At 38.2% G+C, this 22840-nt stretch overlaps 1 protein-coding gene, 1 long non-coding RNA gene and 1 other non-coding gene across 3 annotated transcripts; 2 read left to right on the forward strand and 1 right to left on the reverse strand.

The window, feature by feature from the left end:
• Positions 1-3783: 3783 nt before the first annotated feature.
• LOC105042235 (uncharacterized) lies at positions 3784-5046 on the forward strand. The gene is made up of 2 exons (XR_012139651.1): positions 3784-4158; positions 4555-5046. It is a non-coding gene; the product is annotated as an uncharacterized protein (transcript).
• Positions 5047-7529: 2483 nt separating this feature from the next.
• LOC105042234 (endoribonuclease YBEY, chloroplastic) lies at positions 7530-13915 on the reverse strand. Its single transcript, XM_073253725.1, is given in 7 exon segments — positions 7530-7736; positions 7738-7787; positions 7790-7961; positions 8687-8782; positions 8873-8988; positions 8991-9123; positions 13426-13915. Coding segments are annotated over 7 exon segments (1047 nt in total). The 5' UTR covers positions 13795-13915; the 3' UTR covers positions 7530-7625.
• A 758-nt stretch (positions 13916-14673) lies between these two features.
• LOC109505680 (uncharacterized) lies at positions 14674-18323 on the forward strand. The gene is made up of 4 exons (XR_003800461.2): positions 14674-14798; positions 15936-16058; positions 16271-16333; positions 17564-18323. It is a non-coding gene; the product is annotated as an uncharacterized lncRNA (long non-coding RNA).
• The last annotated feature ends 4517 nt before the right edge of the window (positions 18324-22840 follow it).

Here is a 22840-nt window from a genome sequence, read left to right on the forward strand (position 1 = left end):
AGGATTCTTTGAATTTTGTTTGATAATTGTCCATTCATCTGAGAAGATCAATGGCTTGAGCAGGTTGTTTATCTTTTAACACAACAATAAAGACAAAGCAAGCGAAACATATCTTTCAAGATATTAATAAAAATTATGCAGATATGAAACATAATTTAAATGTCAAACATACTTTCATAGGGTGGTTTCAGAAGCCAGGTTTCAGTGATGGTTTAGTTGGATCAGCAGCCCACCTAAAAGCTCGGGCAAGTTAGTTGACTGGGATTACTGGTTCGGATCTTTTGCTCATAATTAATCAACTAGAAAGCCTACCGTTCAATATGGATTGGCTATCATTAGGTTAGATCATTTAGATCTATATTACTGCTATAATAGAAGAGAGGTGGTAACCAAATTCAGCTTGAAGTCCCGCCCAACATCTATCCAAAACAAGATCCTAAAACCTGCACACAGAGTAGGCCATCCGAACACAACTCCTGATTAGGGCTTTGCAGGCATTTAGTCCAATTTTGATAGACTCCAATCCAACCCGGATAAGATTTTTTTCTCCCCCGATTTTAGGCCTGTTTGGATAATTTGGTAGGATCCGAACTAAATGTCCTGCTGGATGGACAAGAAAATCAATTTGATCGTAGGGATAGCAATAGTCGGGTGTGGGTCAAATCGGTCTATATCCATACTCGTCCTATAAATAAAAACCTCGTGTCCATATCCGTCTCGAATCGAATCGGATCAAATCAAGTAGACATATCGATCGGATTGAGTTGGGTACATAAAAGGAATTGATCGGATCCGGATCAGATCGATTACATATGAATAATATAAAATTATTAAAATTTTGAATGGGGATATATGCTAAGATTATATCAGATCGGGTTTGGATCGGAGCATACAATTATCCGTACTTAATTTAAACATGTTTTGATATTTTTTTTTAGAATCTTATCCATATCCGTTCGGGATTCCAATCGGATCAATTAAAAACCATCCTATTTGAACCGGATTGGGTCAGATTTCAAGAGAGTTAGCTAAAATTGTTACCTCTATTTGAGCATTACCCATATAAACCCAGTACCCCTCCTAGTCCAACTCATATGGGTAAGGGAAAAAAATATTTTTATAAATTTTTTTTCTTGCCGACAGATCTACACGCTAGGATTTAGATTGCGACTTAAACTGGATAAGTCAACAGATCCAATTCCTACAGGAATCTCCAAACCTGACCCAGTCATGAAACTAGAAGCACAAGTCACGTGCACGCACGTTTGAAGATAAGGTTGGGCTCTTTCTTTCTTTCATTCTTTCATGTGGCGCCGGATTCCTACGCCTTGCCCATCCAAGGAGAGAACTTCTCACGAAAAGATCTCCATGACTCGTGCCATCGTCAACTTTCTCATCTTCTCCCATTCCTTCTTCTTTCCCTTGTCAGCCTTCAGATGGGACCCACCAGACCGACCAATGTCAATATTTCTAAGTTCTTCCAGCACCTTCTCTTTCTCCAGACCGGACCAAAAGCCATTAGGTAGTGAGGAAGGAGAAGTCCACCATTCTAAGATGACTTATCCGCTGGTCCTCATATTTGCACTAGTTGTCATTTCATTATATTTTTTTGAAAGAGAAGGGCTTCCAACATCCGACACCAAGCTTGCGCTGCCTCTAGGATTTGGTAGATTTTAATATTGATAGTGTCTGTGGACCTTTGCTTATCCAGCTTATGTAGTGACACATAATAGTTTTTGAGGGGCCAAGTGTTTCTTCCATTCCCTAAGCTTGTGATTCGACGATATAATTTGAGAGGACCCTACGTCATGTCTCATCAGACAGTAAAATTTTTATAGCAGATGGTTGGTAGAAATTAGCATACAATACCTGAAAAGTTGAAGGTGCCAATTAGCCTCCTTGTGATGGTTATCTAGCATGTTTTGGAATCAAAGTGCAAATATCAACTTCATTTAGTGGGCAATCAAAAATCTCTTGTTAGCTTGATTTACTATAACTTACTATTGAGTCAGGTACAGAGAATAATGAAATAAAAAGAAAAAAAAAAGAAAAAACAAGAACATACGATATTTATGTGGTTTAATCTATTAACTTATATCCAAGAGTAGAGATAATGTAAAAATTTTATTATAGAAAACTGAAAATTGCAGAGTAAAATATTTTATCGCAAACCCTGAATCCAATTCATTCAATCTCTTAAATACTCAATTATCTTTTTTCTTTCAAGTTATGAAAGATATGTATAATAGAATAAGTTAATTTGGATTCGAACTAGTATCCTACAGTAATCAAGTTGGTCTACCTGCACCTCTGGCCGACTAATTGTACAGCCTAAACAAAACAAGGATGGTGGCTGGAGGGAGTGTTTTTCCCTTCACTTTGCTTGCTTCAATCACTTCACTGACCAAAAAAAATTCTTTTTGCTTTCTTGTTTTTGGTACCATTCCTTTTTGCCTCTTTAGTGCTTGTAAACTCAAGACATATTTAACACATCCCACTTCCATGTTACTTAAAAAGTTATGCTGAGAGAAAAGAAAAAGGCTATAATTTTTCATTTTCCCAAAGTAGGATGCCAAGCCTTCTTTTGACAAGTTGTATAAAATTCTTTTCTGCAAGGAATGTTGTTGTTATCCTGCACGTTTCTTTAACATCTCATGCTTTTCTTTCCATAATTCTCATACCTTCCCTTGCGACTCCTCCACACATGAAGACGGTGCATGTCCTCATCACTATGTCCCACACAACATAGATCACAAAAAAATATGACTCCATTGGGAAAGAGAGACAGCCTCAAATTTGTCCCTTGGAATGCGGTAGAGGAGCTAGCTAGTTTAATAATTATCCATTGGCTATAAGGAATAAAGATAGTGGATTAGGATATGGATGAAGGCTTAGGTCTTATCCATTGCCACAACCCCACCGACCCATCCCTCCTTATCCCCTCTCCCCATAATACCATTGGTGGGACCACGTCGTACAAACACCAAAGAGAAGGTGATAATATCGAATCTTTAATTAAAAGAGAAAGACAAATGGCATAGTGTATCATTATTAACCATACCTCGTTCTTGGTTCCTTCTAAACTTTTTATAAGAATAGTGCCATGGCTTTGAATGGTGGCTCCAAATGGAGGGCCCAATGGATCATTTAACCATTTAACTTTTTTAGCTTAATCGAATCAATTATAGCATAGGTTAGATAACTTATTAATAAATTGGCCATAATCGAATTTGAATTTTTGACCTATTTATTTATTCGAATTGATAGATTTTTGATTTATCATATATGTAATCCGATTCGATTGCTACCATCGGCTCCATAGACAAAAACCCTACACGCCATGATTTGTGGCATCCTTGGACATGTAACAATAGAGCCTGTTTTGGTATTGGAGATGGGTCTCAAAGCATTTTCTTTCTGTAACCCACTATCTCATCTTTTTGCCCTATCACCAAGCACTCACGTCCACATTCACACCCATTAGCTATTATCTCATTATAAAATATAATTATATATTAATTTGTTAGGCTGTCCCCGGGGGAGAGTGACATGTTTAAGATGCTCCGTGTCCTCACCCACAACAAATGGTTTGGACTTTATCAAGATGGAATCTTGTAGTTGCTTGTTCTAACGCGGAAACATCTAATTACGTACTTCTCGGGAGAGCAGTGGAATGGGGCACAAATGTTCTAAAATATCGAGGGCCATCTCATTTAAAAATTAAGTATTCTTACAGCACACAGAAATGTTCCTTGGCTTCAAGTTGTAAGCAGTATATATATATATTGGACCATCCATGCAAGGGCTAATTGATTTGAGCCAGGGAACTTTTTTTGTTTCCTATTTTCCTCCTTCAAGCTTCAGAGATTATCCGAAGACTTCTTCTTCTGTTGAGGTTCCAAAGCATGGGTGAAGGTCTCAAGGAAATGTTTCGAAAAGTCTCATCCCCACGAGCCGAAGATGCCGATGAGCTCTGTGAATCTGCAAGTCTCTCAACTGCTGATTCCGGCGACTCCACGTCCTCATCTTCATCTGATCTCACAGATGATGCAACTTCCTCATCACCCACGCCATTCTCACCATCATCGAATGCATCGAAATTGGATTCAGATGGCCTGTTTTTCAGTTATCTTCTCTCATGGCTCAGCTTCCTATCAAGTGAGTCCAAGTATAAATCAGAATCAGCTTTGTTTTTTTTTTTTTTTTTTTTTTTTTTCTGGTTTATGTAGCAATGCAAAAGTCCAAGCAACAACATAAAAGATTTGGAAAAGATATGATAATCAATAAGTCCATCAAAGTTTCTACCTGATCCATGTTAGCGTTCCTTAAAAAAAAAAAAAAAAAAAAAATCTTCTCCAAAATTAAATTAAATCTTAGTACATAATTTAGCTTTCTTTTCCTACTAAAACTGTAAGGTTGATACCTTCCTGAAGCCTAATAGGATGAGTGTTTTTTTTCCATTTTTCTTATTGTTAATTTCATGATTGGTCCATTTACTGAATGACACATTTTGTTTACTTTGAGTAATTAAGATGAGATTCTGGGTGTCTGCAGGAGAGGGCTCTCTAAATACTATCAAGGGAAATCCCAGTCCTTTACTTCCCTGTCTGATGCTAGATGCATAGAGGATCTTGCCAAGAAAGAGATCCCTTACAAGAAGAAGATGAAGCCATGCAAGAGCTATGCAGGAAATTTGGATGCAAGCCAAAAGTCATTCTATACACCTGGGCCTTATAACAAGACAATAGCAAAGAAAACTACCAGGGGTTCCTGTTCTTCCCTAGTTGCCAGGAGAAGCAGCAATAGCCCTCTAACTATTAGCAAACCACCTCCCATACCTGTGAATAAGAACCTGTAAAACCTTTTTTTCCAAGTACTAATTGTAGAATATGAAGAAGATATCTCGCCTGATTTCATGACCCCCCCCCCCCAAAAAAAAAAAAAAAAAAATCTATTTGATAGAAGTTAGGTAGCAAATTTGTCATGCTCCTTTTTCTCTTGTGTAATAGTCCTATGAATAAAGAGCCATTTGTTCAGGTTGCCGCAGAGGACTAGACCATTTCTCCAAACATCACACCGTATTCATTGGGTTTTATCATAATTATAACAAATTCTTTTCGGTAAAGTGGCATCTCAAACAGAAAAAAATTGATATCTAATCTGTAGAATATTGCACGATCGCAAATAAGCTTTGTTTAACTGCCTGTTTGCAAATATGTCTTTCAATGCTCAATATTTCCATTTCCTTTTCTACTTTTGCCAAAAAGAAAAAAAAAAAACTTGATAACAACTCTTAGCTCCAAATAATAGTTAATTTTCCACAGAGCTCAAATGACTCGAGGTTCAACCAATAAAAAAGTTCTCTTTTGCTCTTTCTCCTGCTACAATCATTCCATTTAGCATACAAAAATTGAAGCATGGTTAAATGCCACGATATATCTCGCTAGCGAAAAAAATGGCATGACCCTCCGACATCTTATGCTAGGATTTATGTCACAGAGTTATACAGCTTCTGCAGCACCATCCTGGTAATTGGTAGCTCCAATCACATCTGCCACAGCTTTAGCCCTATCCGACCCATTTCCAGGTGCAATGCCCAGCGATGCTAGCTGTAGCATCTCAATATCATTTTCTCCATCGCCAGATCATGATCTGGTCAAAAATTAAGTCAGCTTTGTCACCTTGAAAGAAAGGGTGATGTCTAATAGATTTTAGAACTGAAAATAGAATTTTGGAGAGAGCAAATTGGATAAAAAAGAAGCTAAATCATTGTTTTTTGTTCTAGGATACAAGGTTCTCTGTTGGAAATTAGAGATTGTGTAAAATGTCAGCTAAAAGATACTAGAAAGAATGGCAAAGAGCACACATTAAAGGCACATAGAATTCCCAACATTTAGGACTGGGAAAATATAACAATGCTCAAATGCCAGCAATATATGCTAGTCTCCTCAACATAATATTAGCAACATAGATGATCTTGCAAAGGAGGCATCCAATAATAAACATATTAAACATAATCTAATGCCGCATTTGAAGTTTTATTAGACAAGGGATATTACTAGAGGAATTAGAGATAAAGGGGGTAAAAGAAGGTAATTCGCACCTCTTTGTGGTAATTCCAAGGTGATCCAGCAGCACTTTTACCCCACAACATTTTGAAGTTCCAGAGGGGATGATTTCAAGCATATCTGGCAGTGCCTTGACAATATTTGCATGATTCTTGTTGCTTCAAACCAATAAGGTTGTGAGGTAGATGAAACCCTCTCAGACATGTCAAGATAAAGCAGCTTCTGCAAATACAGAATTATTCTAAAAAGTAAGGTGTTCACGTTAATTCCAACCTACTTTTAGTCTAAAGATCATTGCTTAACTCTCCCTCAACAATGATGGCTTAATCATCCCTTCACTAAGCAAAATTTTGATGAGTGTGTCAAGTGCAGAACCTTTGTTAGAATCTTGCACTTACGTGCTGGATTGAATATGATACAAAATGTGCCCAAGGATTGTCTAACCTAAAGCCAAAAAGAAGAAAAGGAGCCTAAAATGAAATAGATGTTATAAAGTTTTCATCCAAGAAAAAATTGCAGGCAACAAATTGGGACATTTTTGGTCAAATATTGATATTTGTATGCACTAAAACACAGCATGTCAAAAGCATGCAATTTTTACATTTTAGAGTAAAAATAAAAATATATTTAAAAAGATAATAATGTTGGAGGAAGGATTTCAACCTTAGACCTCATGGTTAAACAACAAAATGCTAATTTGTCCAACCCCATGCGAAGGATGACACCTAATATATGTTCTGAATTAAATGTTCAAAAAAGTGGACTCTGACTAGATAAGGAATAGACAGAATTGGCTGAAAAAGCCTTGAAACTCCTTGATGGTTTTAAAAGATGACAACATGGCAGAAAGTGAATAAGGCTACTTCAAAAAGAATAATACATTTAGCTACTTCGCATCATTACATTGAACAAGGCACATAGAATCCTAAGTGTCGGGACAAGATCATTCTACCATTATCCTAACATCCAGATCGGCACATCTTAAGACAACCACAGTCCCAAGTGTCAGAACAAGGCGGAATAGCGGCGCATCCCGTTCCATAGCGAAACGGGATACAATAGGATTTAAAACCTTGCATAGAATAGTTATCATCCTTGTTAAACTTGAAAACATAAAACTGAAGTAGAGGTAACCAATTGTACCTGGAATTATCATTCCAAAGTGATATGATCCTTGCAATATTATTAGATTTTCTTAATTTTTTCTTTTTTAATCTCATTGGACAAGGCTATGGGACACCTATCATTTAGTTTTAGATGCTTATTGGTACATTAAGAGATAAGGCAGATGCTAAGGGTCTGGATTTCATATGGACTGATGAAAAACAGAACTTGCAGTTAATAGAATTCTTTGATTTTGTTTCGTTTCTACTTCTGCCTCCTATTTGCCTCTCTTTAGGCCTGCAGGTTAACCGTAGATTTTGGATATGATGGATCATGGATTCATACTCCTCAAAGATATTTTCCAACAGAAAATTTAATTTATTTCTGCTTTTTGTAATTTGTGTTGATCAAGATGAAATCACAAAGATATAGCTGAATGTTAGTTAATAAAAATCAAGACCACCTTCTTGCTTGATATTCTTGACAGCTTCTGTAAAATTTCTCAAACTGCCAGGACTTTTTACAAAATCTTGCCTCAAAGTGTACTAAAGAATGCTCATGTGGTAATGCTGAAAGTCTGGATTGGTGAAACATGTAGTAACAACAGTTTACCGTTGAACTTTCTGCTTGAAGGACTTCATCAGCTACGGCATCATATGCACTCTTTATTAGACCTTTTCCCTTCCATTCAAGATTCTTCAGAATCAGTTCCTCTTCCTTCTCCATTTCTGCTTCTGCCTCATCACTAATCTCATGATCAAAGCCCAGAAGATGCAATAAGCCATGAACCTAATTAACATGAAGCAGTTAGCCAGTTACTGTGTCTTGGATTTAATAGCTTCAACTATAATCTGTGCAATCAAATCGGAAAAGATGCTAATGGTAATACGTTTGCATAAACCACTGCAAGAATAATGATGCCATAAATTATTGATTTATAGGAATGCAAGTACTGGGTTGACTATGTGACACAAACCACAATAAAGAAACCTTTGTAGCTTACACGAAGTCCTTCTTTGATCATTATTCTTATCAAAAAATAAATTTATCCTTCAAGCTTCTTGAAGTTCTTTTCATAACTTTCATCCAACTTCTCACACTCCACCCTCTCTTTCCCAGCTCTACCATGCAGACAGGAACCCTGTCCTCACGAAGGCTTCCTGAATCTTTGACGCATACAACCATAGGTCTATCTTGATTATCTATCTTTTGATCAGACATTGTCATTACATTCTATATTTATTAGTGGCCTTGTTTTCATGTGTTAATGGCTGAGGACCTGAAGTTTAGCTCCATATATGGGTACTAGAAGATTACAAAATGGAACACATACAAAATGATGGGAGGTAAATGATATATAAGAAAACCAACATGTAGGAAATCAACATAATCAGAAAATGTGAAAGATACTCAACAAAATGATGATTTATAGTGTTAAAATAAAAATGCATAATCCACTCAAATGAAAGTCAAAATAAATGCAAAAGATATGCTGGATAGGCTGAGGAACCAACCATGAGGATTCTTATCTCGTCAAGAAGTGCATGACCTCTCTCCTCTGCTTGTCTTGCAGCTGTTTCAACAGAAATTACTATGTCTCCTAATAACAGCTGCAGAAATAAAAGAAGAATGTTAAATAAGTGGAACATAAGTCAAGCACAAACATGAAGATAGGCCTACAACTTGGGGATATTCCTTACCATAGGAAGATCAAGTTCAGGAATATGCTGTGACATAGAAAGAACATCGGTAGCATGGTCCTCATCTCTCCAGTCTTTGTTTAGTTTTTGGATAAAATCATCATTGCAAAGCAATATGACAATTCAATCTTTTCGTATTTATTTACGTCGTTTATAGAAGCTTCCCTGCTTTTGTATTCCGAGGCTCCGATATTATCAAATGCAACATTCATTGCCATGGGAACATCCAAACTCAGTGTCTCTGCAATGGCCTGCACAGATGTCGCATAAGACAGATGTCAATCAAATAAGTGAACATGCTATACGCAAATGAAAACAAGAGGCTCCACTTGCAGTATTAGAGAAAATCATCAGAGACAATGCCAAAAAGTGACAAATGATTATGTCCTCAACAAAGTATTCAAGACAAGCATAGCACTTAGATTTGGATATACAAAGGAGTAAACATGATGTGCACACATAGTCCGTGTAATATAACTGCAATTGAACCATTAGGTAGTTAGAGAAGAAGGAATAAGAGATGATCTCAATTATTGAACAAGTCAGCACCAAAAAACCTGACAATTACATGCATCAAAAGAATGCCTTACACACTTCCAATGCAGATTGTCTATTCACCTGAAAATTTACTAATTTTGATGGACCCACATATTTCCAACCTCCTGTTTGAATATCTATGCAACTCAGAACAAAGGTAGGCAATTTTCCAACATAACCAAATAAGTCTGGCATAACATTATAATGGGAAATAATACAAGTTGCTCCATTATCCTCCTTATATAGTTCAGCGACATAACTTTCATACTTGCCCAAACACTGCTGAACACAAATGGAGTAGATCTTAGACAGAACTCAAATGTCCTCCGATCTTGGCATAAACACAGATTATGAAGAGTCACAAAAAATCCAACAACAGGAGCAAGAAACCTTAAGCTATCTGGCAAACAAACTAAATAAAGAACTTCCCCTAGCAAATATTTTGTCAGAGAGAAGCTGTGATCAATGCATTAAATGTGACATAAAAAATATTAAAATCTTTATTATTTAGTATTTGATATTTTTTATGCTCTTTTTCAGAAATAATTAATTATGAAGAATTAAACACAAACCAATAAGTAATGGCCCTTCAACACGTGCAAATAAAGCTCGAATGCAAATTTAGGCCTATTAGGTGCATGACACATGAAGATACATGATGCGTGGCAGAAATCCAATAAACAAAAGAAAAAAAAAAGAAAAAGAAAAAAAGAAGAAACATGATTTCATGCAGGATCCATGGCTCTTAAAAGAGAGAGAGAGTTGTTATGAAGAGGAGAGTTATGAGGTGGGTCCCATGGATTTTAAAGAAAGAAAGCTCACGATTGTTTAGAGAGATGCCTGAGATTCAGTGTCTGGGTCCAAGTGGGTGTGGTAGTGTTTGAAGGCGGGAGTGGGTGCATGGGTTTCATATGGGCGCGAGCGCTTGGATGCGATTGGGTGCGGAGCTCATAGCGAGCGCAGGGGATTCAAATTCGGATGCTGAAGCGGCTTCATGCGAGTGCCTGGAATATGAGACGTCGTCTGGGATTTGGATGCCTAAGACGCGCGATGCAACAACAGCCAGATTTTAAACAAAAAGGAATCCATGAGTAGCTAGGAGTTGAGTATGGCTAGGACTTGAAGGATTATGAAGGCTATAAAAAGGGGTCCAGGGAAAAGAGAAAAAGAAGAACAAAAATTGAGAGAAAATTATAAAGAAAATGAGAGAGGAAGAAGGGAGCAGCTCTATGCGCAGATAGCAGTCTTCATCTTCAAGAGAGTAAATGAAATTCTTTAATTCAGATTTGTTTTTATTTTCTGATCTTATCGTATTTTTTTTATTATACAATCAACTATTTGAACGTTGTAATACTTCTTTATTTTTGAATAATATTGAATATTTAGCAAACATGAATAGTTTTTGTGATTTTATTCATATGCTTAAATAGTAATTTTTATTGTTTCATGAGATAGATTTTTGAATAATTTATGACTACGTGAAGATGAGTCATGATCTAAGGATACGATTCGTGCTCAGCGAGATAAGTTATGCTCAGAATTTAATCATGAATTTATTTTTTTCAATCACTAAAGCTTATAGTTTTTATTGATATAGATTGCTTTAACTAAAATACAATCTATGATAAAAAGATGGATTCGAAAATTTGAGGTACTTTCTTTTACTTGATTTTTTTTAACTTTATTTCTATCAAATTTGTTGCTTTTATCTTTTCAAAATTCTAAAATTTTAATTCTTCACTTTATTTTCTAATTTGAACTCAACTCAGTCCTTTGATCCCTGAGAATACGATCCCAACTCATCCTATTTATATAGTTTGAGTTAGATTTTATTTTTAATTGTCCACGATAGCGATCAAATTTTGATGCCGTTGTCGAAAATCATTGGCATGATTAGTTCATAAAAAAAAATACACAATAAGATCAAAAAATAAAATATAAATCTAGATTTAAGTACTTCATCTACTCGCTTGAAGACAAAGAATGTTATCCGTGTGTAGAGCCGCTCCCTTCTTCCTCTCTCTTTTTCTCTATAATTTTTTCTCAATTTTTATTCTTTTTTCTCCTCTTTGGACCCCCTTTTATAGCCTTCATAATCCTCAAGTCCTAGCCGTACTCAACTCTGGCTACTCACGGATTTCTTCTTGTTTTAAAACTCTGGCCGCTGTTGCATCGTGCGTCTTAGACGTGTCCAAATCTCAGGCGGCGTCTCGCATTCCAGGCGCTCGCATGAAGCCGCTTCAGTGTTCGAATTTGAATCTCGTGCACCCGTGTGAGCTCCCACCCAATCGCATCCACACTTGCACCCACGCCCACATGAAACCTATCCACCCACTCCCACCTTCAAACACTACCACGCCCATTTGGACCCACTCTGAATCTCAGACGTCCCTTCAAACAACTGTGAGCCTTTTTTTCTTTAAAATCCATGGGACCCACGTTATAACTCTCCTCTTCACAACAACTTCTCTCTCTCTTTTAAGAGCCATGGATCCCGTATGAAATCATGTTTCTTCTTTTTTTTTCCTTTCTTTTTTTCTTTTGTTCATAGGATTTCTTGTTCATAGGATTTCTGCCATGCATCTATGTATCTTCGTGTGTCATGCACCCAACAGACCTGAATTTAGATTCAAACTTCATCTACATGTATTAAAGAGCCGTTACTTGTTGGTTTGCGATTAAGTCTTCATAATTAATTATTTCTGAAAAAGAGCATAAAAAATATTAAATAATAAATAATAAAGATTAAATAATAAAAATTTTAATACTTTTTATGTCACATTTAATGCACTGATCACATCTCCCAACTTGAACTTTGCTCGTCTTCGAATAAAGAAAGGATTTAGGACTAAATACTGTTTAGGTTAGAGTTTTAAATTTTACCAGGCAATTTTCAAAAAGGCTACTGATGTTCAGTAGAACAAGAGTGAGGTATGCCATCAGGATATTAGTACTAAACTAATATGAAAATTAAATAAGAACTTTGAACCTTTTTCTGAACTTTTTCTAAATTACCCCTATCTTTATCTCTAAATCATCTACTTTCATATGGACAAGTATATTGTTACTTCTGTCTTTTATTTATTGACTTTTTTTTTAATGTTGTACTGCTATTGAGTATCTTGATCCTTTAAGCTTTCTGTCTGACCCATGTAGCAAGTTTTCAGCCAATGACTTTGGAATTAGATGACTTTAGGACACTAGATATAAAATACCCTTCGAACTTAGTAGCTCGAATCAAACAGACTATGAGTTAAGACTAGCTTTACAACAAAGCTTTTTTGTCCTTCATACTTTTGATGCGAAACTCAATGCTTGCTTAGGCAAAGAGGCTCGATTACTCAGCATGAAATTCTTGAAAATATTTTTTTGTTCTATAAAATGATTTATTTTATGAAGAAACGTATAGTTATCCTAATTAGCTCATAAGAAAATAAATTCTTCTTTGATGTTGGTACAAGGAATTAGAAGTGCTCAAAGAAAAAATATTTATATTCTAAACTTAACTCTTTATTGAATTTTCTTAATACTTGATCCCTTAATATCTCACAAACTCTCTGATCTGTATATCAATTTACTTTTAAAAAAATTGCTTGGTTTAACTCGATTCATAAACGTAATCGGGTGCTTAAACTCTAAATACAAATTTATTCCTTGGTTTAACTCGATTCATAAAGTAATCGGGTGCTTAAACTCTAAATACTAATTTATTCGAGGACTTTATAATTTTTTTTTTTATTAAGCTGTCACCATGAAAACACCAAGAAATTGCTACAAAATCCTATATTTTGCAAGAACTTCTAGGATTTCATTAAAGAACGATCCTAGGAACGAATTATAGCTACCAGTCCAGTAATTCTAAGAACAAAAATTCAAAACTTGGTTTCTTGTTTTCTTTTCCATAATCCCCTGGACACTCGAAACCGATCACCAGATGAGGAGAAGCGAACCAAGATGCCAGATATGCCATGAAATACAGCGCTACTTGGAAACAACGAAAGAAAACCCTTAATTACCATGATTTCCGGATCGTCGGGCAACTCTTCTTCGATACAGATCTTGACATCGAGCTCCAAAGGCTTCTCCTTTGGCGCCCGCCTCCTCGCCGCCGGCCTCCGCCTCGGCTTCCGGTACCCCCTATTAGAGTTCGCAAGGAACCCTCTGAGAGGCCCCGCGAGGCGCGATTCCCGCAACGAAGCCACGAAACCGTTCCCTGGACCATTGGAAAAGAACGACGGCTGAGGGATAACCGGACGAGTTAGAGGAGACGTGACGGTCGGAGCCGCCGCCGGCCGCGGCGACCGGAGAGCGGCCGAGATCGTCGGCGGAGGACGAAGAGCAGATCTGGAGGCGAGGACGAACGCCCGCGCGACGAGCCTCGTCATATCGCCGGACAAGGGGGAGGAATCCGGCGAGATGAAGCAGGGCGGCAAGTTGGGAACAGAAAGGGAGAACAAATGCGCCGAGTATAAGCGACGATCAGATGCGAAGAGATGTGTATGGTTTATAATTTGCGTGGGAGAGGCTCGGGGTGCAAAAAATTTTGATTAGACCATCTGAATCGTTTAATTCGATCACGATATAATTCGCTCCAAATCGAATTAAATATAGAGATTTGACAATTTTATTGGTCCGATTCAATTGGATAAAATATAAAAATTAATATTTTAATTTAATTATTGATTTATCTATTTATATAATTCATTGAAATCGAATCAAACCCATAAATCAAAATTAAAAAATTTTATTTTATATATTTATATATATATCCATATTTCATACTCATATATTTATATTATATATATTTAAAATTATATTGTATATTTTATATAAATTTAAAATTTAAAATATTAATTTAATTTATTTTAATTTAATTTATATTAAATTTAATTTCATTATAAATTATAATAAAAAAATATAAAATAAAAATCAAAATGATCAATTTATTTAAATCAAAAAATTACCCAAATCATTCAAATATTTGAGAAGCTACGTGTAGAAATCGAATCAGTCAATAAAAATTGATTATATTTAGTTAAATATTTAATTTTAAATTAAAATATCAATTTTATTTTAAAAATTATTTAAAATCGAGCTGACCAAACCATTTTCAGCTCAAGGATGAACTGAGCAAGAATGTTAAATTTTTACACGTGTTGGTTAGCGCAATCCATTTTAACGCAGTTGGCTGTTCTCTTTGGACCAGCTAATCCGAAACAACTGTGGTGGAAATCAAAACCATAAACCCTAAACCCAGACGTTTTCCACCATCAATGGCTCCCATCAATCTTGGCCGGAAATCAAAACCCTAAACCCATCAGATGTTTCCCACGATCCAGTGAGAGCAATGCGTCTCTACTGGAGGCCTCTGTGGCAAGCTACCAGCACGGTAGGGCAAGAACACAGAGGGAATACTGTCCCTGTGAGCTATTTCTTACATCGTTCCCTCCTGAGCTTAGAATCTAGACCTTGGGGTTGTGGCAATGTCTGGTTTAACTTTATTTTTCTTAAAGATTTGGAATCATAATTTAATTTCTTATTTATAGATGGAAATAGAAATGTGATGCTGCATTGGTTGCTTTGCTTGTACTCTACTAGTATTGATGCTTGGAGGACTCATTTATGTAAAGATTTTGATTTGGCAAGAGCTCAGTGTCTTATAAACTAAAGTTTGAAGGGTTTGCTACCTTATGCTATTCTTCGCTGCCAGCTCTACCAAATAAATCATTCTTGAAGGACATGAAATTAACTTAAAAAGCGAAAGTTGGTAGATATGTTTGGTTGTATGTTAAGTTCTGATGGATGAAATCCATTTATGAGATATTTTACTTATGTTGTCGGTTTTCTTTTGGTCCACGTTAAATGTTTTATCATCTGTTATATGTCTCTTACCTCAATTACATTTTTTTGATAAATGCATCAAAAATAAGCTTTCTTTGAATAACATAATCTTGGAAGACATGCATATAAATACGTCATTACCTAGTTATGTTCTTCTCTACAATTCGAGGTCCTAAAAAGGCACAGTTGGGACAGATCTAGTCTTCAGTGTTTTACACAAAAATGGCTACCCTAAGACTCGAAACTGTGTCAAGCTTGATTCTAAAAGTTGATGGGGCAGCTACTGCTCTGTTTCTATGTAGTCCTTATTACTGTGGTATCTATCCTAGCTGCTAACTTGGTTGCAGTAATTCAATCTGCATGTTGATCAGCACTAATAATGCCTGAGTTTCAATGATATGGGTGAATAAATGATTAGAACTAGTATTTGGTTCAGAGAAGAAAAACTGAAATTTTATTGAAGTTACCAAATAATATCTCTAGTGTTGCTATGATTCATATGCAAGCATTAGTGACCTCTCACTATAAGCCTTATAGGGTAATGCCAAGACTTTTTCCCTCACTGCTTGTCAGCTTATATATTATAAAATTAGCTTTTAAACAATTTCTTGTCGACAATAATTCTCCTAGTACTCTTCATCAATTTAGGAACACCTTCCTGAGAACTTTTTCTTTCTTTTTGCAGGGCTAAGACAGGAAAAAGCTCGTCTGAAATCGGATTGAGTGTGGGATTAAAACCCAGCTCACTGCTATCCAACACCCAGTGACTTTTACCAGCTGAGCCAGTTGGCAACTTTCCTATCCTCAGGTAAATTCAAGTGTAGCATTTTGCACTTGGTCAATTATTTATCCTTGATTAATGGGGTGTAGCTCATGTAGCAGATTATGCAAGGGCACAGGGATCCATGCCCTGCATCCCAAATCCTATTGCCATGATCTTCTTGTTTGGTCTTTTTTTTAAAAAAAACATCAATATCTGGTATCGTTTTAGATTTAGACATTAGATGCCTTTTACTGCAGTGATGGAGATTTGCGAGCATGATAAGCTTCTTGAGGAGGGATGATCTCAGAACCATTAAAGTAGTGAGTTCTATAACTGCATTGCACGAGCTTAGACAACCATGCATGTCTGCAATTCACTCCACTAGTAAGCTCCATTTGTGCCATAATTCAAATATCAATAATAACAATATACCTAAATAAAAAAAAAAAAAAAAAAAAAAAAAAAAAAAAAAAAAAAAAAAAAAAAAAAAAAAAAAAAAAAAAAAAAAAAAAATCATAATAACTAATTCCTAAATAAAAGCCTCCTCTTAATACTGAAGTGCCTGGCGACCGCTGTCCAGGAGCCTCCTGCTCCTTCTCTCTCAGTACTCTCGCCTCTCTCTCTTCTCGGGTTCGTACGGCGCAAATCCGAATCCACTCTCTCTCTGTTTCACGATCAGGGCCTTTTATAGACCTTAAACGTGGTTTAAAACCTAATTAGATTAAGTTTAGGTCTCCTAAACAAGCCAAATCAACCTCCTGAACCGTCGGATCGTCACCGCACTCTCCCTGGGCCGTCCGATCGCGATCGGTCCACGGAATAGTACTGTGGACCGCGTGAAACGCGTGGAAAACGCCCACGCGGTCCACAGGCCCCGCTGTGGACTGCCCGGTCCACGGTGGACCGGGGCAAAGGGCCAGCAGACCGCGCCTGGGCCTGGGCCGGCCCGCGCGCGCCTGGGCCGCCGCCCGCCTGGGCCGTGGGCCTGGGTCGCGGGTCCCGCGCGGGCCTGGGTCGCGCGTCCCGCGCGCCGCTGCCGCCGGTCGCCGGCGGTTCCCAATTGTTATTAACCTATCTTATAGTACAAATTAACAGGCCTTTATATCCCATGTCAAAGTCGTTGGATGCATCTTGTTTGAAGTAGAATAAATTAAATAATGGGTGTTATTTGTTTTTGTACAGGGAATAATGCATAACAATGACAAAATAACAGCTGCATATGATTGAATTCATGGAGCAAAGTTTTTTTTTTTGGACTGGGATAGTGATCTAATTCCAATAAACTTTCTGTATGAAAATTGAAAAAGTCAATTTTCATGCAGAAAGTTTATTGGATTTATAATGGTTGTTATTTATTTACCATGATGTATGTACAATGTGCAAAAAAGGAAGCCCTCTTAAACCTTGTTAGGGCCATAAATTAACCCATGCTTCTGCGCCATTTATGAATCATGTATCGAAGTGAAGCATTTTAACTTGTTTTTTTGTTCTTTCAAGTTTCTGGTAGAGTCTAATGTGCATTTTTCTACAATTTTCTTTATAACATGCAGTGGAAATAAATTTGCTCTCTAGCTGCTTTTCTTCATATGGGATTGTTAGATGAAGAATATCCTGCAAAACCTGAAGTTGTTGACTTGAATGAAGTTTCTGATCATATCTCAGGCATTGATGCCTATGAACCTGGCCATACTTCAGACTATGCCGTCCAACCTATATGCAAACAGGCTGCACTTTGTTTTCCCGGAAGCTTTTGCGGACTTCAATATTTGCAGGATAACAGACCAAGTTTTGCAACTGCAGAACTTAAAGCAATTTTCTGACTAGCATGGAGGGTATTGGATCATATTTCTCTTGCTAGTTTGATATGATTGGCAAAAGCATCGAGATGAACTGATTTCACATGCCGTAACAGGTTCATACTAACCTAGTCCATGTCTATGTTGTGTCATGATGAGTAGGATATGTAACAGAGCAATAAAGCTTATTTTGCTTGCGGAACTACTGGAATGGACTTAATTATGCATGCCCCATTGATGAAGGCAGGACACTATGGCCAGCCAGCAAACTCCAGGGACATCACAACAGCCTCCTGAGTAGTGGATCTGGAGTATCGAACTAGTTCATGGCGATCCTGCACTGAATCTTCATTGCATGTTAGGCCTTTGGGGGCATCAAACTGTGCATCACTAATTGGCTCTGTTGGGGGTGATATGTCACCCATGCCGAAGACATGAATCAGGGAGGATCCATGATGGAGAATGCAAGGTCGCTGCCACCGTATCAATTGGAGATAAATGAGTACAATCTCAGTGGTAGATATGTCATTCTAGAACTATGAAAAAATTTTGCTGAAAAAAATCATTCGGTACATAATGAAACAGTGGAGGATCTCACTTTGGACCTCACCGACCCTTACTCTCTAATTGACCCTTTCAACTGGAGCTACCTAGTGGAAAACTCTGTCATCCCGCTTTGGCCACCGATCCTAACTTCCGCGCTGATCTAGGTTTTGGCTGCTGATATTTGCTTTGATCGTAAGTCCTTAATCGCTGGCATCAAAGCAATACCTAGACATCGGATATCGATTTAAGAAAGATTCTGACCCCAACATCATCTTCGACCAAAGGAGCTCTTGCCAATCCTCGGTTCTAGCCACAGGTTGCATTCCCTTCAACTATTGCTGGTTGCCATAGTTGGAAACACCCCCACAAGTCCCACCAAGTCATATCACTTCACGTTAGACCATGCCACTCCAATAGCTGGCTACGTGCCAAGTGAGGTCACGTCAAATCATGCAATCTTTGAGCATGATTGACTGCGCATCAGATAAGGTAACATCTACCGTCAAAATCCAGATTAGACATCATGGAGTGTTATGGTCAAAAGGCCATAATGGTCTTCCATCATTTTTCTCCTTATGGCTCTCGTCTTTCTATAAATAGAGGTAAAAAAAGGACCCTTCAAGTATGCAAAACTCATGCCCTCTCCCCCTTTACACTCCTCATCTGTTCCAGCTTTCTGACCTGGCCGTTGGAGAATCTTCGCTGGAGCCAATTTCGATTAGGACTTATTTTGTAGGTTTCGCCGTGCTCGCGATTTTCAACCAACTCCATCCACTCCGATCGGAGCTAAGAATCTGTCACAACATATTGGCATTAGAAGAAGAGTTCAGACCCATCTTTGAGGAGTGAGAGTTTCTACACTATGGCATTGTGCAAAAGAGCATCTTTCCACCATTTCAATGCCACCAACTCCCGATCGGTGGAGAATTTTGCCAAATTAGTAGGCTCAGGTGCTGCCTTCAGAGGCTTTGCCTCTGCATCCTTAGCCGGGAGTAGTGGTCAACGTGAAGCAGTTCAATTTGCTGGTTCAGCATGTTCAGGATTTGACTGCTGCCATCCAAACAATACAGCAAAAAAATCCCGCACCACAGGCCGGCCACTGCTAGAACAACCTCAAATCTCTGTAAAGCTCTAAGTTGGGAGGACAAACTCGACAAAGCCGTCTCCAAGAGCCAGAGCGAAGGATGCGGCGATCCTCGAGTCCTCGCTTTAGATATGACTCCATCCCGGGCCGATTCCACTCGCTGCATTCAGAAGCCTATACTGCTCGAGACACTGAGATTGACTACAGACTCGAGATACGAATCAGTAGATCGAAGCCCTTCATAACTAGAATCCGACGCAAGACGACGGCTATAACATAAATCCGCCATTTAGTGCCCAAATCATGCAGGAACAGTTCTCCAGCCACTTCAAGATGCCGCAGTTGAAGAGCTACAATGGGGTTACTGATCCTATAGATCACTTAGAGAGCTTCAAAACTGTGATGCTTCTCCACGAGGCCATCGATGCTGTCCTGTATCGAGCCTTTCCATCCACTCTAAAGGATATAGCTCGACACTGATACTCGACCCTAAAGCCTAAGACGATCCACTCATTTGATCAGATGAGTCGCCTATTCATAACTCATTTTGTCAGTAGCAGGAGGCAGCGTAAAGAATTGGATTCGCTAATTAATATCAAGTAGAAAGAAAGAGAATCATTTTGATCCTACCTTAGCCGTTCCAATGCGATCATGCTAAAAGTTTGTGACTTGGATGAGTCGGTCGCCATGATCGTTGTAAAGGGCGGACTCTTGAAGAGTGATGTTCGGTATTCATTGGAGAAGACCTACTCCGTGACTTCATCAAAATATTGGCTCAGGCAGAGAAGTACGTGAGGGCGGATGAAGCTTTTGAAAATGAGCTCCTGACGGATATGGGTGCCAAAGAAAGTAAAGAAGAAGAAATCAAGGAGCTTTTACCGAAAGAGGGCCACAGAAAGAATCAACAGTACTCCCGATCTTTACCCAAATATCGAAGGTCCTGAACCCCTCTACAGAACCACTGACAAAAGAGCCCCTTCAAAGGAAGGTGACATGCATTTCCACCAAGGAGATTCACGAACTATACTCCACTGAACACTCCCCGAACTCAGGTGTTGATGGAGATAAGGGAGCAGCTCTCTAGGGCAAAAAGGATGAAGATAAGGTCGGGTCAGTGTAATCCAAACAAGTACTATCTCTACTACCACAACCACAGTCACGATACGGAGGAATGCATCCAACTCCAAGATGAGATCAAGGAGTTCATTCATCATAGGCACCTGGATCAGTTCATTAGCCACTAACGTGAACAATGCAACGAATGGCAAAGTGAGCCCCAACAGTCAGGATAATGGTAGAGAGAGCCTTCTGGAGATCGACCCTAAACTTAAGTAATACACACCATAATTAAGGGGCATCGTGTCAGTGGGATAAGAAGAACCGTCGAACTTTTCAAGAGGTGAAGAACTGAAAAGCCTATTATTTTCACTGAAGAAGATGCACAAAGAGTTCAATACCCACATAATGATGTGGTGGTTGCATCCCTTAACATAGAAAACTATGATGTATGCCGCATATTAGTTGATAATGAAAGTTCGGCTGATGTGTTATTTTACGTTGCTTTCTCCAAAATAAGCATACCTCTTGAGTGGCTAGGGCAACTAGATTCCCTCTCATGGAGTTCATTGGTGATGCAATACCTGTCAAAGGAGTTATTACCCTATCGGTGGTCGCTGGACAGGCTCCCAACGATCCATGGCTCAAGTTGATTTTCTTGTAGTTTGGATGCCATCAGCCTACAATGCCATCATTAGACATCTCGGACTTAACGCACTTCAAGCTGTAGTGTACACATACCATTTGAAGATGAAATTTTCAATCGAGTTTGGAGTTGGTGAGGTTCGAGGAGATCAAGCCCTGGCTAGACAGTGTTACACCATCGCACTCTATGGCGCAAGGTCTTCTAAGATATATCTGGTCGACGGACTAGACATCCACAACAAACTGATTGAAGAATATAGAGAACCGATGGAAGACCTCGAGATGATCATACTAAATGATGGGAACGAGGAGCATACAGTCCAGATCAGGTCAAATCTAGATCAAGTAACTAAAAAATATTTTTTTTTTATAGAAGAATGCAAATATATTCGCTTAGATCCTAGCCGATATGCTGGGCATCGATCCAGTAGTAATGATATATCGACTGAGCATTAAACCAACCTATCGATCTATGAAATAAAAATAGAGAAGCTTCGCATCTGAGTAGCAAAAGGCGATAGCCGAAGAAGTAGACAAATTGCTTAATGCTGACTTCGTCCTGGAAGTGACTTACGCAAACTGGATCGCAAACGTAATCCTGTGAAAAAAGTGAATGGCAAGTAGTGGATCTGCATCGACTTCACCAACTTGAATAAAGCATATCCGAAGAACAACTATCCATTATCTCTAATCGATTAGTTGGTGGATGCGACTTCAGAGTATGAACTCCTTGCCTTCATGAACATCTTCTCCGAATATAACCAGATTCGGATAGCACCAAAAGATGAGGAAAAAATTATCTTTATTACTAATCAAAATCTCTTTTGTTACAAGATTATACCTTTTGGCCTAAAGAATGTAGATGCAATTTATCAACATCTTGTGAATAAAATCTTCGAGGGCCAGATCAGACGAATATGGAGATCTACGTGGATGACATGCTTGTCAAAAGTAGAGCCTCATGAATCCATATTGAAGATCTCAAGGAGACCTTCACTACACTTCGAAAGTACCGAATGAAGTTAAGCCCAGTGAAATGTGCTTTTGGAGTCACTTTGGATAAGTTTTTAGGATTTATGGTGTCAAGCCGAGGGATAGAAGCTAATCCTGAAAAAATTCGGACTATATAAGAGATGAACCCATCTAAGATTGTAAAGAAGGTTCAGTGCCTCATCGATCGAGTGGCAGCATTAGATCGATTCATCTCTAGATCGACGGAGCTTTGCCTTCCCTTCTTCCAAGTCCTAAAGTAATCAAGAATTTTCAGTGGATCGAAGAGTGCCAGCATGCATTTGAGCAGCTCTCCCCCACTCAGCAAGCCGAAGCCAGATGAAGAACTTTATCTATACCTAGCGGTCTTTCTGATTATCGTAAGTGCTGTACTAATTCGAAAATAAGACAAAGTTCAAAAGTCTATCTATTATGTCAGCAAAACTCTTCACGATATCGAGACCAGGTACATCAAGCTAGAGAAGCTCATCTTCGCCCTCATTATTGTAGTTCAAAAGTTTTGGCGCTATTTCAAGCACATCCTGTTGTAATCTTGACTGATCAACCACTAAAGATGGCCTTGCATCGGTCTAACACCTTCAGTTGACTAGCTAAGTGGATGATTGAGCTTGCAGAGTTCGGAGTGGAGTTTCAACCTTGACCTTCCATTAAATCCCACATCTTGATGGATTTGTCATGGAGTGCACCAT

This window comes from Elaeis guineensis, chromosome 3 (assembly GCF_000442705.2).
Source record: "Elaeis guineensis isolate ETL-2024a chromosome 3, EG11, whole genome shotgun sequence".
NCBI lineage: Eukaryota > Viridiplantae > Streptophyta > Magnoliopsida > Arecales > Arecaceae > Elaeis > Elaeis guineensis.